Source organism: Aspergillus chevalieri, chromosome 4, assembly GCF_016861735.1.
Source record: "Aspergillus chevalieri M1 DNA, chromosome 4, nearly complete sequence".
Lineage (NCBI taxonomy): Eukaryota > Fungi > Ascomycota > Eurotiomycetes > Eurotiales > Aspergillaceae > Aspergillus > Aspergillus chevalieri.
The window spans coordinates 3,543,975-3,560,429 of NC_057365.1; the positions used below are offsets into that span (position 1 = coordinate 3,543,975).

Here is a 16,455-nt window from a genome sequence, read left to right on the forward strand (position 1 = left end):
TCGTTCTCGTTTGAAAGCCGAGTTGAAGCCATCTTTCTAACGCCGTAATTGGTGTTTCCAAATGGATAGGCATGGGCAATGACGTCCCTGCATCAGTCGGATCTGAATTCCATGATAGCCTTACACCCCTTCTCGTCGTACTTCATTGGCGCAAGGAAGAATTGGCAATACCACCAAGCACCACAGCCACGGTGAGGTTAACAATCCTGCAAAAAACACCCCCAATGTGTTTTGCAGGGGCTCACTTCTTGCGATGGTGTCTGGCCTGCGTCTTGGGCGAGGGTCCGATTGGGAGACAGTTGTCAGTTATGTGTAAGTCGGTGGTGGTTTTTTGCATGATTATCAAGCGTAGGTCATTCCCACAAAAGAGCGTACCATGTGGTTCCTCAATGCTACACCCAATAATACATGCTTCTTCGTTGTGCCATGACATTACTCGAGGTACCCTCCAAGAGCTCTCGCCAACGGGCCGGTGTTTGCTATGCTCATCCACATAAAGCCGAATGCTTGGGAGTTCGATCAGCCGAGTGTTGAGTTTTATCGGAAATGCTATTGGCGTGTTGTCAGAACCAGAAAGCCCCCAGAGTCGAGATCGAGATCACGGCCTCCAAGGAGTCGCTGACCTGTAACTTTTCCTTTCTAAATTCCAACCAAATGGTATGACAAGTGCCCTGGTCTCTGTATTTTTTTGAGGTTCTTGTAGCGATCATTTGGTCAGTTCTTCGAACAAGACTCGGAGTTACGAAGAATGATTTCCATAGACATAATCAATCCTGTTTAGGGCCGCTAATAAGTGAGCCCAACAAATTCGACGTTCCAATCAGTATGTCGGCATCTTGAGGCCCCTTTGGTAGAAAAAAAGACCAAAGCCATTGCTAATTATGTAACAAGTATGGTGGAGGTGTGCGCAGCTAGGCGGGTGTCACTGCTTTCGAACCTGTAGATCGTCCTCGTTCCAGAAGGATAGTGCTACCAGGTGGTATATATATATTTCTTTTTTTTTTTCGCTTAGTTATAGCCGTGTATTCTTTCCGACAGTAGCAGCGGCTGCCGGTGTCTCATTGCTTTTTAGCAGGACATTAGGCTGGATGAACACACGCACACTTTCTTGATTATTCTTATTAGTGCTTTCCAATAAATCAGTTAGTAAACAGAGCAGATACATTCTGATCGCTTGTACATACTATCAAAGACATTGGTCGCCTGCGACAAGTTCGATCTGGCTTACCATCCATTCTTAGGATGCTTGCGACTATCCATAAAACCAGCTGTGAGCTGCCATGGAGCACGATGTGCTAAGCGTGGAGCAGATGTTCCATGCAAATAATGTTTGGCTAGGTTCGCCAGGGCGACTGGCTTGTTAAATCCCGGAAGGTTCTTGGATTGTATGTATGCCTGTACCCGTGATATATCCAAGACACTTTTGGGGAGATTGCCGTAGTTTCTTGGGATATGCTTTAATCACAATGGCCAAGAGCATTCAACCAGGTTTGATTTGGTCTTCAAGGTCTGTAATGGTTTCTGAAGATACGTGAGGAGTAGAGCAGTACACCGATGCCCTGAAAGAAGGTACAACTAACCGATGACTTGCTCGAAGATAGAATTGAAAGGTAAAGTGAAGATATAAAGTCTCTTCTCAAAACCCAGGGCACAGTCACGGTCTGCATTGCTGATGGCGGCTTGCCAGTGAATTACACATAGAATGTGAGGACCTGTGAAAGTGACGCCGAAAATGACCACCTCTGAGGCCGTTTACGGCTGCATTTCCACTCATGACGCCCAGCAGCAAGTCACCACTTTAGCATTTTACTATGTGTCTCACACCACTATTCTGCGCCTGTCAAGCAATTGTTTAGTTAGTTACCAGCCTGCAGTGATGCTCGCGCTCAACAGCGGATTAGTCAGCAGCAATCGCTGCTTGCTAACTAACTACGTAGTTAATGATCATCACTGATTTCCTCACCTGGGGTTCACAGCAGGGCAACTATGGGCCCTCCATGGCTGTCACTGTGTGCAGGCGGGAGCCGAGGTGCTTCCTACAGCTGACCATTGGTGGACGGTAGACCTCTACTTGAACAGTATGTCTTGTAGGATTCGTCTCTTCAGTATCTATAGGACTGACCATCAGTGTAGATATTGGTGAAAAACTGAGGAACCCCTGGTAGAGGAATATGCCAATCAGAAGAGGCCGACCGACGGAGAAATATATTACAAGATCCGACAGTATGAGGGTGAGGACAATGAAGCTTTCCAAGAGCAGTGGTTTGTCCGGCTGCCACCCAGCAATCAGGACCGCTTGGATCAGTTGGACAACAAAATAAACCGTCGTCTCCGGCGAGCATTCAATCAGTTACTGCCAGTTCCCGGGCTTTAGCCACATGGGATGAAAATCAGCAGGCTTCACCGGTTGATCGCCACGGGATGTGTCGAAGTGAGTTCTAAAATCTAAGGCTTGTTTCCTGCCCTGTCGATCCCATTTCTCAACACTCTGTAGGAAATCATTACCTAGCCTGAGCATATTGGACGCTCTGGTCCTCCTTGGTTGCCTGGGATTCTGTTTCGATGGAGAAGATTGATCTGGATATCATCAAAGCCCAGCAGTTGCTGGCGCCAGGGAAATCTGGTACTGACGCGAAAACGGCCTGTGGGCTGATCCTGAATGGACAGGTGTTCGCAGAATTCCGCGACGAAGAAAGAATGAAGGACTTTGACAAACTGACTCCATCATTGTACACTTTTTTCATTTTAATCGTCCGCGCTCTAAGCCACCCAACAAGCAGACACCGTTTCCATGGCTGAATCTCCAGGAAGGGAGGGTCACAGCCATCCCCGGTATAATTACAGAAGGGATTCAACGAAACGTATTCCTATGTCTGGATCACGATGCCGCATCATCAGTCTTGAATTCCCGCCGGGCAGAAAACGCGTGCATTTGGGCTATCGAACCAGACTACAACCCTGACCACCCTGATAGTCAAGGCTCCAATGGATACCAAGGCCACCTGTGTGTCCGCCTTCAGCAGCTTATCCATAACTTTTACGTCGCGCGGCGCTGGCACACAGATGAGCTTTCCATGGAGGACTTATGGAAGGCGACGCAGAAGGAGCCTCACAAAAAATCTTTTGTTTCAATGAAAGATTAAGGAATATTTACCCAGCATGGAACCTGGGAAGTTGCATGCAACCTGACAATCAAAAACCAAACGCCCCCCTTCTATTCATATATAAATGTGGCATCGACCAAATGGGCGCTGCTTGGGAACAAATGCATTGCTCGGTACGACCGAGACGGTATATATTATATGTCGCTATTGCGCTGAAATATAGGTATCTTTACAGTCGAGATTTGAGATCGTCGGAAAGGAACCGGTCCTCAACCCGGCGCATCAGTCTGTTGGTTTGTTCGGCCAAACTTAGGGTCAAGATCTGAAGAAGTATTAGCCATGAGTCACTCCAGGGCCCAGAACAGAGTCACTTACGGTGTGAGGCAAGATACGGGCCAAGTGAGCAAAGAAGCCCTTGTAAATGGCGAAAATACCTTCGGCCTTGACCGTCTTAGACAGACAGTCGAACACGCCCTTGTAGAGGTCGCCCGTCTGGTTGTACATTCTCGACATAATTGTATCTTCATGGGTTAGCTGCACTGCACGATGCTCAGCGAGGGTCTTCAATTCGCATACCAGGAGGGTGCATAACACATGCGACAACAAATCCAGACGCTGTGCTACTGGCCAGGTGCAGGCCAGGGCCTTCTTCCATACCCAGGTGTCTCATCAGACGCCGCTTAGCGAAGAAGTAAGTGGGCAGCTGAACGGAGCTTCCGAAACCAGTCCGCACCATAGCAGCACCAACGCCACGGTACAAACCACCCACACCTTCCGATCTATATATTTGGCTCAATCCATCGAATGCGTGACGATATTGGTGCTGTGTGCCGACAGGAAGGAAAGGAGAGTAGGATTGGAGGCGAGTTTTGACGAGGAAGAAAGGAGAACCGAAAGCGGCACCGATGATGCCTGACGCAGCACCAGCGAAGACGTTGATTCCGAGAGATTGAACGTTGGGATCTTTATAAATGGCCTTCGTGGCGCCAGTGCGCAGGGGTTCGTAGAACCCTAACCGGCAGCCGTTGAGCAGGACTTGGTAGATGTACTGTGATGTTCCTCCGTGTCAGCCATGGCATATCCCTTCGACGTCTGCCATTTTGCATGTCGCCGTGTCACATACCGCAGTGCCAATTCCCCGAAACAGTCCCCGAGGACCCTCATTTTGCAGAATAACCTTAATGCCGTGGAGCACACCCCGGTATTTTTTGGCTTGATCGGCTTTAGATTGTAACTCTCCTTGCAATTGCAGCCTGCGTTCGCATTTCCAATAAGCCTCTGTGTGGCGAAAAACCGAAATCGGGAACAGGTACGCACCGAATCTTCACGGTTTCGAAACTATGGGTGACAGTGACCGCTCCGCATGCTGCAATGCCGCCAGCAATGAAGGCCCTGTCGCGTGAGATCGACTTGTCAGCATTTGATCTGGTTTTCGGTCTTGTTTTGGGGATGTAACCTACCCTGTGGTCGTCGACATGATCTTGACTGGAAGAATGAAAAATTCTCTTTTTGTTGGAGGCGACTGAGGGGGAGTTGCGGAGAGTTGAATCGGGAATCGGAGGTGGATCGGAGAATATATGTCCTAAATAGGAAAAGAGTGGGGAGCGCAGTTCAGCCGCGGCCAATGCTGCTGGGTCGATTGTAAAACTCTCTACTACTGTATACAACTCGATTATACAACTTCAGGCCAAGCGAACAGTCTAGTCAGCATGCCATTGATGCTGGGTATAAGTATATTTGCCTGGAACAGTCATCAACGAAATAGCTTAGGCAGCGACCACATATCTAACGCCCTCCGTTATCGCTTCCGCTACTTTTTACTCTACGACTACACAATACTACTAATCATAGAGCATCTTGCTATTATGGAGTCAAATATGATTGACAAACAAAAGGCCAGATTTTGCTGTATTGGCTCCGGCTTCTGCGGCACTATATGGGCTCATCCTGAACGCGGTGAGGCCTACAAAAGACAAAACGCAGGGCCTGAGAGATCCTTGCCCAATGACTCCTACATGCACCAGCGGGCTCTCGCCGGCTTTCGTGCTCTGTCAAGTATGCAGAATCCTCAATTCCAGATCTCCCGGTGCTATCGCTTCATCCGGGCTACAGCCAGAGGATGGTGGGACCAGAACCTATCCAGCTTCCCAGCAGGATTCGCACCTTGCGATACCACTTACTTCCAGCGCATCCCGCCATTTCTTGAAGCTACTAGGAGGCTTCTCATTGACAAATACTGCCCAACCGTGGTATACCAAGGGTGTGTTGAGCGATGCTAATAAGGATTGCCTGGTGAGACCATATCTAGGCAGACTAGGAACGCAACGACGAAGATGAACACTGGAAACTCAAATGTCTCCAATGTCTGGGGAGCTCTCCTTTAGAATATTTCCTTTACGTACAGATCAAACGCTGGAACTTGGCATACCCTTTGGTGATATGCAACAATATGCCAGGATGATGGCAGAAGACCTGGCTATGCTGCACTGGGTCGGGGAAATCGACGGAGATGATGTTAAGTTTGTCCTGGCGCCTCCAAGCAAGCCTCAGTCACCAAATACAGTTTCAAACGTACTGGCTGAGCATACTATCTGGAGGCTCGATAATAATCTTTGTCGGAAGATTTCAACGGACGTGGCAGGTATGAGACAGGCCGTCAAAGCATCCTGGCGCAATGATCCATACTACCCTCGGCCAGATAGTCATTCTTCTCTCTGGTCAGCATTTCGGGAGCAGTATCTTAATACCAGTGAGAAGTGTATGGTCCTGTTTGATGCAACTGACCGTCGGAGGAGACAACGGCTGCCGAAACTCTTCATTGGCATCCTTGAAAAATGCGTATATAGGACAGCATTACTGGATATCTATTGGTAGTTGAATGAAATGGTATAGGCTATCGCTTTTACATGCCGTAGGCGGCGACGTCAAATTATCCTTTGTTCCTGGTCTAAAGTTAAAACACTGTCGTATGCTGCCTTAGGCCGTCTGTCTGTCACTCACACCGTCATCGTTCAAATTTCACTGCCTGTGCAATGGCCAGCAACAGAACATTTTGGTTCTCACTTTACGGGATCCGAAGTCACCTTCGCTGGTGCCAACCCCTCCACATGGACTCTTATCAAAAAGTTGAGGGAGAGGTACACCCAAGAAGATGAATATGAGTATGAGGGGTCCAAATGCCCTTCCGTTGCATGGGCTCTTCCAGTGCGGAATAGCAATGACAGTTCCAATACGGCAATAATGAAGATATACGTGCAGTCAGCTCTTCTCTTTTCTTTTTTTGTATTGCCATTCAAATACTGATCTGTATCCAGGATTCCATTTGCAGGCTCAGAATTCGAACAACCTGGAATCAGGCGACAGCAAGCCTCCAGTGAGCAAACATATTTCATGGATAATGAGTTTACGGCCCTGAAGACCTTAACGCGCAATGGCTGCCACTCTACCCCAGCCCTTCTCAACTACAGATCAGCAGGATAACACCGGATTAGTCCCGAGAAGGTTCATTCTGTATCTGTTGATGAACGAGCTGCCAGGTGTTCGTCTGACGAACTCTTTTTGGAGCTTAGGAGCAACTGAGCGGGATGAGATCCGTCAGGCGCTCAAGGCTGCGTGGAAGTACTGCTCCCTATTCTCCTTGATGGTTGCGTTGTTGCTGATACGTACTGTCTCGGATATAGAAACTGCATCGAAGCTGGGGTCCGCAATTTCGAATCCGTCAAAGGAAGTCTACTCTGGAACAAACAGTTACAGAAAATGTATGCTCTCTTTTGCCGGTTCCTGATTGACTTTAACGGATCAATATCTTACCACGACAGATACATTGTAGGTTTCAAAATGAGCGCTTTCTCCAAAGGAGATACCTGGCGTGATGTTCTGTGGATCCAATGGGGCTTAGCAAGGGGACCGCCAGGGTTCCAGCCGCACAAAGAGATTAGAGACGCCTCGGATACATCTTCCTGGAGGATATGATTATCTCATCGGATTCTTCCAGTAGTATCTCATACAATATCAGCATTTTTGCGCGTGCTATGGCTACATGGGAAGTTTCATTAATCATTTTGCTTTCTCATGGTCCATAGCATGTACTTCCCAAGCAATGTACTTGTTTCAAGCAGCGCTCATTTGTCACATAGTGCGTTTATATACTGGATAGAACGGGAGAATTTGTCAGGTTGTATTGCCCTGTCGGTCTTTTAAAAGGGCAATCACTCTAGTCTCGCGCGGAAAACCACTACCCTGATCCTCACATTCCGTCGGTGGGCCACTGATCACTTCGCGCTTCTTTTTCCGTAATGTTCGTTGCTGTGCATTGCGAGTTTGTGTTAATCCGCATTTAGAATCTTCCATACGAAATCCTGACACAGAGTAGTTAGCAACATGTTTGTTGCTAGCCGGATTTGACGCTCCCAGCAACTCCAACTCCGATCTGTTAGTGTGCTTTATAACATGGCTATGGTATAGCACCCAGTTGCCTGGCTGGGCTTTCTCTTGTTTCAAGAAGAGAGTTTGATCTTATGTGGAGATAAACCTGTACTTTAGATTGCGGCCTTCATGTACCCTGCGATTTGTCCTAAAGTTCGACTTAGTACATCTGCACTAAGTGTTGTGCTTGGTTGTCTTACCGAGTACACGCCTCAGCCGACCTCCATTGGGCATGGCGTCCTCCAGAACGTGTTTGCCTATCCAGCGCACCTTCAGCTCGCCGACTACCCTCAGACTGCCGTTGCTTTCAAGGCCGATCACCACGTTCGGGACTTTGCCGCTGAGCCGTGGGTTTGTGACGCCCGGCAGTTACTGAATACGGCGTCTATGCCGCATGCACAGGTTATGGATATTATTATATATCCTATGTTTTGTATAAAGCGGAATTATACCCTGATCTCGCCCACTGTAGTCTGCTCGCTGGGGCGATATACTATTGGCGTGATTGGCATAGCACTTGCAAGTATAACATTCATCATTGCGTGTACGTTTATTTGGTTAATGATCTATTATGCACGTTTCGTATGGGGGCAATTTCCAATTTAATTTGAGAAGAACTGTGTATCAATGTTGGATACCACATATGAAACTGACCAACGGTCAGCGCACCAAGAATTTTCTTCTCCCTACAGTTCGTGGATCCGAGATATCAGGCTCTTATTCTGCTCCTCTGGAGAGCACTGAGTAGCCAGTTTCGTTGACGCTGGCCCAAGAATGCCGAACCGAGCTCGACTGGGTTTACCGTACCAGGTGCGCATGAGCTGAACATACTTCAGCAATCCACGACTCTCGGGGTGTGAGAAGTGCATTTTGTGATGAGACCTAGTAGTTGAAAGAAGATTAATTTTCTGTGATATTATGTAAATCAACATTTATTTTACCCAGCTGGCTTGAAGCCATTCGCTTTATGTGGTGCTCCTCTTCCCAAACAGGAAAATATACCAAACGACCGTCGGGGAATCGGCGCACCGGTCGCCGACGAATCGGAACAGCAATTATCCGCGCGTTGACAAACGCGCCAAAATCTCCAAAGCAAGCAAATGATATCAAACCACTGCGACTGCAATTGATTTGCGGAGACCAAGTTACGGCAGAGCCTGATCAAGGGGTAAACTGGGGGGTTGCTTTCTCCTACGATTCTTGGTTTAAGTCCATTCTACGTCTCATCGTGGACTGGTTTCTAGCTCGGATAGCTATAGCGATAAAGATGGCGGAGGGCCAGCAAGCTCAGCAACCTGTGCAGCAGACTCAGAAGGTGTCTGATGTTATACGAACCTACCGTCCTACGAAGGTTAGTCCAGTTCATGACTTATAAACAACTACCAGATCCTGGTCTAATAGTGCTTTACTCTAGGCATTTCGCCCTCCGAAGCAAGATCACCCCCATGTGACGTCGCTGGATTTCGATGACCAGGGTGACTTCCTCGTTGCTGCTGGAGAGGATGAGACAATTCAAGTGTTTGACGTCAAAGAGGGGAAGTCCACGAAGTCCGTTCCTAGTAAGAAGTACGGTGTTCATCTGGCACGATTCACGCATCATTCGCGCCAGGTTCTGCACGCGAGTACGAAGGTCGATGGTAGGTTGAATGCCCGTTGGTGCGTTTGTTTTGAAAGCTTCGGCTGACAAGGGAATGCAGACTCATTGAGATTGCTCGATCTTCATAACGAAGGCTACGTGCGATATTTCTCCGGCCACACTGACAAAGTAACATCTCTAGCGCTGTCGCCTGGAAGCGATGCTTTCGTCTCATGCTCAAAAGATGACACCGTCGCACTTTGGGATCTTAATTCGCGGCATGTTCAGGGAAAACTGAATCTCGCAACGCCGTACTTGGCCACCTTCGATCCGTCAGCCTCGGTCCTCGCGATTGCGTCTCAGTCGACCTCGTCTGTCCTCCTCTACGACTTCCGTAACTACGACAAATCCCCGTTTTCTACCTTTGATCTCGCGCCGTACGAAGAAAGATATACCCCGTCCACCAGGGGCAGGGCTTGGACTCGTCTGGAATTCTCTAATGATGGAAAATCATTGCTTGTAGGAACAGACTATCATGGTCATTTCATTTTAGATGCCTTTGACGGGAACGTGCGCACTTTCTTGGTAGGGAAGAATGGCTCTCCTGGCAGGGCGGCCCCCATTTCTACAACCGGAAAACCTCTTGGCCAGGGAGATGTCTGCTTCTCACCTGACGGGCGGTATGTCATTGGAGGCCCAGGAGACCAATCGGACGTGCTTGTGTGGGATTTGCAGCAGCCTCCTGATTCGAGTCTCCTCTTGCAGCCCACTCACAGACTACCCAGCCGTGGTCGGACTGCCTTGATCGAGTACAATCCGAGGTTTAACATGCTTGCGACTGCTGATAAAGAGACGGTCTTCTGGCTTCCAGAGGACGGCTCTAAACAACCGGAGAAATAAACAGAACCTGCCAACTTTGGTACTTGACATCTCAGCAACCTCCGGAGCCGACGAGAATGAGTGTTGAAAATTCCTCTCAGTACATTTCACTGAATTCATGGGTCTATCGAGCAAGTACTCTATTCCCTCCGGTCCCTCTCTTTTCCAATCAAACTTCTGGGTGTGTCGCAAACCCAGACTGTTGGCCCTACCAAGTCTTCATCGCCGTTTCTATGATTTTCCACCGTGGTCTCTATCTGCCTGACCACAGTACGATTGCTGGATATGGTCACTAATCCGGTGACCCATCCATACAGAAACACACTATAGTTGATATCGGATAGCATCTCGGCCACACTTTCAACTATGGGAGGGAGCTTCGCTTGTTTTCGTCCCGAGTCGATCACGGGTCTTGCTTCGACGGTCTTTATCGGAAGTCTCCAGTGTGTCGGGACCTCATAGTCCGATAGTTCCTGGAATTTCTGGACAAGAGTGTCTGAATCCAAACCATCGAAAGGTGGAACACCTAACAAAACATCTGTCCGCTTCTTTTCGCTATCGGTACCGATGGTATCGACAATTTCTTGCATCCGTTTCCCTGCCTCGTCTGTGCATAGCATTTCCCGGTCAACTGTTGCCGGCCAAATCTCTACAGGCAGTAGAGGATGTTCCCTTTCAATCTCGATCTGCCTATTGATGGCAGTATGGTGTTCGGGGGAAGGCTGTACGGATTTGCAATGCGACAAGTCCGATACCATAGCAAGAAGCAACGTGCAGTCCACATTTAGCGAAGGGGTGAACCGGACGAAATGGCTAGGGAGGAGATGGCTCAGCTGATTTTCCGCTGTTTGCGAATCAGACACCTCCGTATATCTTCCCCCGCATTCAACTGTGATACCATAGCCCCGGATTGTATCAATCAGATCATCAATATCAGAACTCTTCTGTTCCTCAATTCGTGGCAGCACAAAGCGTATCTGAGGGCGCCTATATCTCACCCGCGTAGCATTGGCGGCTCTCCGCATGTCGATAGCCAGCTTGATCAGTCCGACTTCATCGTCCTCATCATCTTCGTTTTCATCTTCGTAGTTCCGTAGGACAGTCCTGCCTTTCTCTTCATCCTCGTTGTCAGACCCGGGCTCCGACTCCTTCTCCCATCCCTTCTCAGCCATTTCGAATAGCAGCCGACTCTCTGAGATAGTAGACACCTTCACCCATTCCTCCCCATCATCAGCGACGATATCAACCAACACACTCTTCCGCTTGTCCTTGTTCGGCAGCTTCTTCCCATCCTCCCCATCCTTCTTTCCTTTCCCCTTCTTTTTCCCAGTACTTGCATCCACATCCACATCCTCCACCGCACCCTCCCCCCAATAAAACCTCTTCCCAAACGCCGCCAACCCACTGCAAGATTCTTTCGCAATGCCCCAAACAGCCTCATAAAACGGCAAATTCGACGACCTCAGCGCATGTATATACCGCGCCTCAATCTCCTCTCCCCCATCCCCCTTCTGTTCAGCAGCAGCAAATGCAGCTTCGATCCTATCGCTTAGTTTCTCGAGAGTCCGGAGTTCGGAGACGATGCTTGAGCGGAGGGAGCGGATTTCGATGAGTTGGGGGTTACGGAGTTTTTGCGAGAGGAGAAATTGGAAGGTGTCGATTTCAGTGAGGATAAGATTGCATTTTGTTAGGAGGACGGTTGCGAGGCCGCGGCTGGTTTCGGGCTTGTGGGGTGGTTTGTTGTCTTCTTTGGTGGGATTCTGGGAGGTTTGGGGAGGGCTGTCCCCTTGCGAACGGGGGTCAGGCATTGTTAGCAATATATTGAAGTAGATATGTGTATATAAAGCACTCCTGTCTTCGGGGGAGAAGTAGGGTTATATAGGATTGCAGGGTGGGATGAGGCTGATCTGACAGTCATTGCGGGGCGGGTCAACATCCGCCAGCTGTTGAATGACTCAGTTGTCGCATTGAGACCATACAGGGACCTAATTCAGGCGTGGTTAAAATAAAATCTTCTGGAAATTTCGGTAATGAGTTGAGTTTACTGAGGCTCCAAATAATGACCTCATCGATCTAGATATCTGATGTCCGGTCACGCGATCAATAATTGGTTGATTGAACAGCTACAGATTATGATACCTGGAAAGAGGAATTAATCTAAACTAGCGCAAATACAATTGAAGCTAAATACATTCAGATGTCCGTGGAATCGAATTATCAAAACCGTCGACCGATGCGCGCATGTTGTAACACTTTCATTCAATGCCAGACTCCCCCTATTTCACCTTGCAGACAAATCAATCCGTACGCTTTGTCAATCTTTCCCTCTCTTCATCGTCGCCTTCTTGCGACTTGCGATCGGTCGAACCGCGTCGAGATTCTTCATCTTCATCGTCAGACCACTTGTCTCCGTCTTCTCCAACGGCGAAGATCGTCTCCCCGTCGAGCGACTCTCTTTGACGAGGCGCGGACGGAACAGGCTTGGGAGGCACAGGGGAAAGATCGCGGCGGTGCTCTGTTCCGACATTGACCTCTGGAGCGCCAAGGACATCTTCTTCGTCCAATGCACTGCCAAATGAGCGGATTTCGAAACCGTCATCATCTTGCGCAAGCTGCAGTCATAGTCAGTATCAGCGTGACTAGGAAGGATGTCTTGACATACCTCGTCACTCATCGCGAAACGTCTGTTGTTGGCGGTAGGTCGCCACAGATAAGCGACAAAAGCAATATCGCATAGGTAGACCAAGTTGAGCCAACCGTCCAAGATAAACCACCTGGTCTTCCAGTGGTCCGGTACGAAACTGGCGTCACTGCCACCCGCAAAAGCAAAGGAGTTGATGAAAAAGAAGCCGAATATAACGACGATGCTGATCAAAATGCACCACCACAGCTTCTTGTACATCAACGCTTTGGTCTTCTGCTTTCTATCGATGAGATCCTTCATCGTTGCGTTCAGCGAGTTAAGGGTCCACACGTAGAAGCCAGTCAGGGTAGCGGCAAGCGGGAGAACAATCAAGAGCACGAGCGGACCGGCACTATCTGGTGTGATTGACAAGCTTGCAACAGCGTAGATGACACCGAAGATGAAATGCGCAATGGCGAGAATGCGGACGTAGATCATGGTTCGGCCCAGAGATGGCTTGACGACACCATAGCCCATGCAGACAATGAGCAGGAGGAAAAAAGAGAACGAATTCCGTCCAGCATTAAGAACGGCAACAAGGACCATGAGTACTTTTGCACCAACATTCAAGCCATGGCGGTTTTGGAAATCTGAATATTGTTAGGCGGACTGACAAGAAAGACAAGAAAATTGACCTACCATAGAAGCCCCATGTCATCAACTGCTCAAGGATCAAGAACACAAGTATAGCCGTGATATAGTTCTGGACCGGCACTGCTAGATATTAGCGAGACCCGAAAGAGAAGGTTGCGCGCCACTTACAGATATCATGGCGATTTTGCACATATAAGAATGCCCAAAAACTATCCATCGTAATCAGCATATGTACTCAACTCACTTCTCGCACATATACATACATTCCAATCACGGCGTATACTATCGTCAAGCCACCATAAAACGGCAGTTTCGCAATCTGCGCTGCCGGCAGCTCACCGTACGCATTCCGAAATTCGACCACCGCTGTGTAGTCCTGTCCCGAGTACCCATAGGTGCTCACGCAATAGAAACCGGTCTTCTTCACAGGATAATTCACCGCGACTGGATTGTTTAGGTGGATGGCTTTGGAGACGATGGGGAACTTGGATGTTTCCGTCGCGTTCGCGGCGAGAATGAAAGAGCCGATATCTTGATCCGTGCAGAGGCCCGCGTCAACACTCGCTTCGTCGCAAATTGTTTCGATTTCCTGTACAGTTTTGTATAAGCAGTCAGATAATCCTGCTCGGGGCATGCGATCATTCCCGGGGCAATAACTCACTTCCGGGTTGTCCGATACAGCCCTCCCGATCAACTCCTCGTCGGTCCATTCGAAAATCACCAAGCTGACCAAAGGATCAGTATCACTGGTCTCGGATTCGTGCGAAAACCTTGTCAAGATAAACGGATCGACGCTTCCTCCCCAGGACTTGCGGCTGTACATCCCCGAACATCGCTGGCGGTGCGCATCGTCTTGTTTCTATCAGGAAAGCATATTAGCAAATTTCTCACATATACCATTCATCCGAGGCATAACCGAACCAATTCGACTTCATTTGCCAGCACGCTCCCTGCGAAAAAGGCAGACAGACACAGAGTCTGAAGCCAACCCTTCATTGTGGCCGAACTAGGCAGGCGGGTTCCCGATAAGACGAAGGTCTAATCACTACCTAGGATCATAAGAAGAAAGGGAAAGAGACTCGATGGTGAAGTAAACACTCTCAATATCTCCGAAGCTCAATAAATGCTGGAATTTGCACTTGCGACATTAGTAGAGCTGAAAAGTGATCGTGGCTATTTAGCATACGGAGTACAGCCCGGGGAAGCCGCGTGTTGCTAGGCGGGCCGTTGACGCATTATCTAAGCCCCGATCAGCGGCACGAAATTCTGCCTCTTTTTTTCCGTTTTCGACGAGGGGCAACTATACCAACAGCAACACTAGGCATAACAACTGCTTATTATTGGCTATTACAGAACTGAAAATGCCTGCGAAAGAACTGGCAAACCCGTGTGTGGACTGTGGTGAAGCTGAATTTGTGGTGGACGTACGGTCTCGCCGCCTCTGCAAGTATGTCGCATTTCTACATCTTCTGGGTGGGGATTAAGGCAGTTGCTAATATGGAAATTCTCTTCATCTAGGCCGTGCTTTGAACGATATGTGAGCCTCAAAGTCCTCCGGCGCATCGAGAACTATCGCCGCCCCAAGTCCGTGCCAAAAGGTCAACCGTATAAGCTGTTGCTCCCCCTTTCATTTGGCCTCTCTTCCTCGGTGATGCTGCATGCTGTGAATGCCCAGTTGGAGCGTCAGCTCTCGAAACCATATCCTATGGTGGGCTTCGAAGTCCATGTGCTCATTATTGAACCATCGAGTATCTCTCCCTCCAGCGCTTCCGCCGAATCCCGCTTCGATCTTCTCAAAAAAACCTTTCCCAGACACTCGTACAACATGCTCCCGTTCCATAGTATTTATGAATACGAACCGACTATACAAAACGTTATGACACAGTTCGCTGGAGAAGAGTTTGTGGATGATGCCTCTCTATCCCATAAAGAGCGCCTGGATGCTTTCCGCGCGTCTATCGCAACGGCCACTTCGAAGGTGGATGTCGACCAGGTCTTGTTGAACAGGCTGATTGTCGCGTACGCGAAGGAATTAAACTGTGATGCAATCTTATGGGGTGACTCGGACAGTCGCTTGGCGGCGAAGACACTTGCCAATGTCGCCAAGGGGCGTGGCTCTGCATTGACATGGCAGGTTTCTGATGGCAAGTCACCGTCAGGCTTCGAATTCAATTTCCCGCTACGAGATCTATTCCAAGCAGAGCTACACAGCTATGCTAATCTCATCCCGGAGCTTATGGCTATCATCATACCGGACCAGCCTTCATCGGATAACACACTCACCAAGAATTTATCAATTGATGAACTGATGATGCGGTACGTCCAGACTCATGGCGAGAAATACCCTGGTGTTATGGCAAATGTGACAAGGACTGCCAACAAGCTTCAGCCAGCAGCAGTGCCTGCTAAAGCCCAGCGTTGCGCATTTTGTGACGCTTTTATGGGAGACTCAGACGAGAAAAGAGAGTTCTGCTATGCCTGCGTTAGATCTCGCCCTGATCTGGCTTGCTGATTCTGTGCGAACACCGATATTTTCTTGGAGTTACGCCATTAGATGAAGCAAAACGAAACGTGAAATGGGTTACAAGCACCCCTGTTCCAATCAGACTACCTATGATTGAAGTCAACGGCGTCGTTTCGACTATCTAGTCTCTACTGTCCTGTAGTTGAACGCTTCGGTAAACTACGCGCCAGATCCCGGGGGCCTTACTCGAAGTTGGCTCAATACATGCAAGCTGTTGGGGATCTTCACGGCAGTTCATCCCCACAAAACCCCCCTATCAGCGCTTATTAGTCGGCCGGATGAACTGTCTTTGGCAAAGATCTTTCAATTCAAACAGTCTGATCTCGCTACTACCTGCAACATGTCTAGCTCTGGTAATAGTAGGATCCGTCAGAAGGACTCGGCCGAAATAACCCCAATGCTCGGAGAATACAGGCTTTGAGTATGTTTTATGCTCGCGCACTTAGCATCTACCTGATAATCGAACGAAGACAAACTGCGATAGATGCCCTTATCCTGAATCCTGGTTTTGTACCTGCTGGACATCCTTTGCTGTTCTTATGAACACGTCGTGGTACGAAAGTTTGAGGTTTGCCAAGGAATTTCTCTATGTATAAACGAATGCATTATAGCAACCCCTTTCCATAAGCATCAAGGCATATCTCTGATAATGAATGGAAACGACGAGAAC

General features: G+C 48.8%; 6 protein-coding genes across 6 annotated transcripts; 3 read left to right on the forward strand and 3 right to left on the reverse strand.

Moving 5' to 3' along the window:
- Positions 1-3,333: 3,333 nt before the first annotated feature.
- On the reverse strand, positions 3,334-4,581 carry OAC1 (putative mitochondrial oxaloacetate transporter (Oac); the record flags this gene model as incomplete). Its single annotated transcript, XM_043279552.1, has 6 exons — positions 3,334-3,426; positions 3,480-3,625; positions 3,681-4,152; positions 4,228-4,357; positions 4,422-4,496; positions 4,565-4,581. The coding sequence occupies 6 exons, from the start codon at positions 4,579-4,581 to the stop codon at positions 3,334-3,336; spliced, it is 933 nt and encodes a 310-aa protein (XP_043137220.1).
- Positions 4,582-4,981: 400 nt separating this feature from the next.
- Positions 4,982-5,383, forward strand: ACHE_41263S (uncharacterized protein; the record flags this gene model as incomplete). Its single annotated transcript, XM_043279554.1, has 1 exon — positions 4,982-5,383. The coding sequence occupies one exon, from the start codon at positions 4,982-4,984 to the stop codon at positions 5,381-5,383; it is 402 nt and encodes a 133-aa protein (XP_043137221.1).
- A 3,413-nt stretch (positions 5,384-8,796) lies between these two features.
- On the forward strand, positions 8,797-10,005 carry SWD2 (WD-repeat containing protein SWD2; the record flags this gene model as incomplete). Its single annotated transcript, XM_043279555.1, has 3 exons — positions 8,797-8,880; positions 8,944-9,166; positions 9,227-10,005. The coding sequence occupies 3 exons, from the start codon at positions 8,797-8,799 to the stop codon at positions 10,003-10,005; spliced, it is 1,086 nt and encodes a 361-aa protein (XP_043137222.1).
- A 119-nt stretch (positions 10,006-10,124) lies between these two features.
- On the reverse strand, positions 10,125-11,792 carry ACHE_41265A (uncharacterized protein; the record flags this gene model as incomplete). The annotated part of the gene is made up of 1 exon (XM_043279556.1): positions 10,125-11,792. One exon carries the CDS (start codon positions 11,790-11,792, stop codon positions 10,125-10,127), a length of 1,668 nt encoding a protein of 555 aa, XP_043137223.1.
- Positions 11,793-12,281: 489 nt separating this feature from the next.
- ACHE_41266A (putative integral membrane protein (Ptm1)) lies at positions 12,282-14,257 on the reverse strand (the record flags this gene model as incomplete). The annotated part of the gene is made up of 6 exons (XM_043279557.1): positions 12,282-12,596; positions 12,647-13,257; positions 13,307-13,381; positions 13,430-13,470; positions 13,525-14,120; positions 14,183-14,257. 6 exons carry the CDS (start codon positions 14,255-14,257, stop codon positions 12,282-12,284), a joined length of 1,713 nt encoding a protein of 570 aa, XP_043137224.1.
- Positions 14,258-14,622: 365 nt separating this feature from the next.
- Positions 14,623-15,773, forward strand: NCS2 (uncharacterized protein; the record flags this gene model as incomplete). The annotated part of the gene is made up of 2 exons (XM_043279558.1): positions 14,623-14,708; positions 14,780-15,773. 2 exons carry the CDS (start codon positions 14,623-14,625, stop codon positions 15,771-15,773), a joined length of 1,080 nt encoding a protein of 359 aa, XP_043137225.1.
- Between the last annotated feature and the right edge of the window lie 682 nt (positions 15,774-16,455).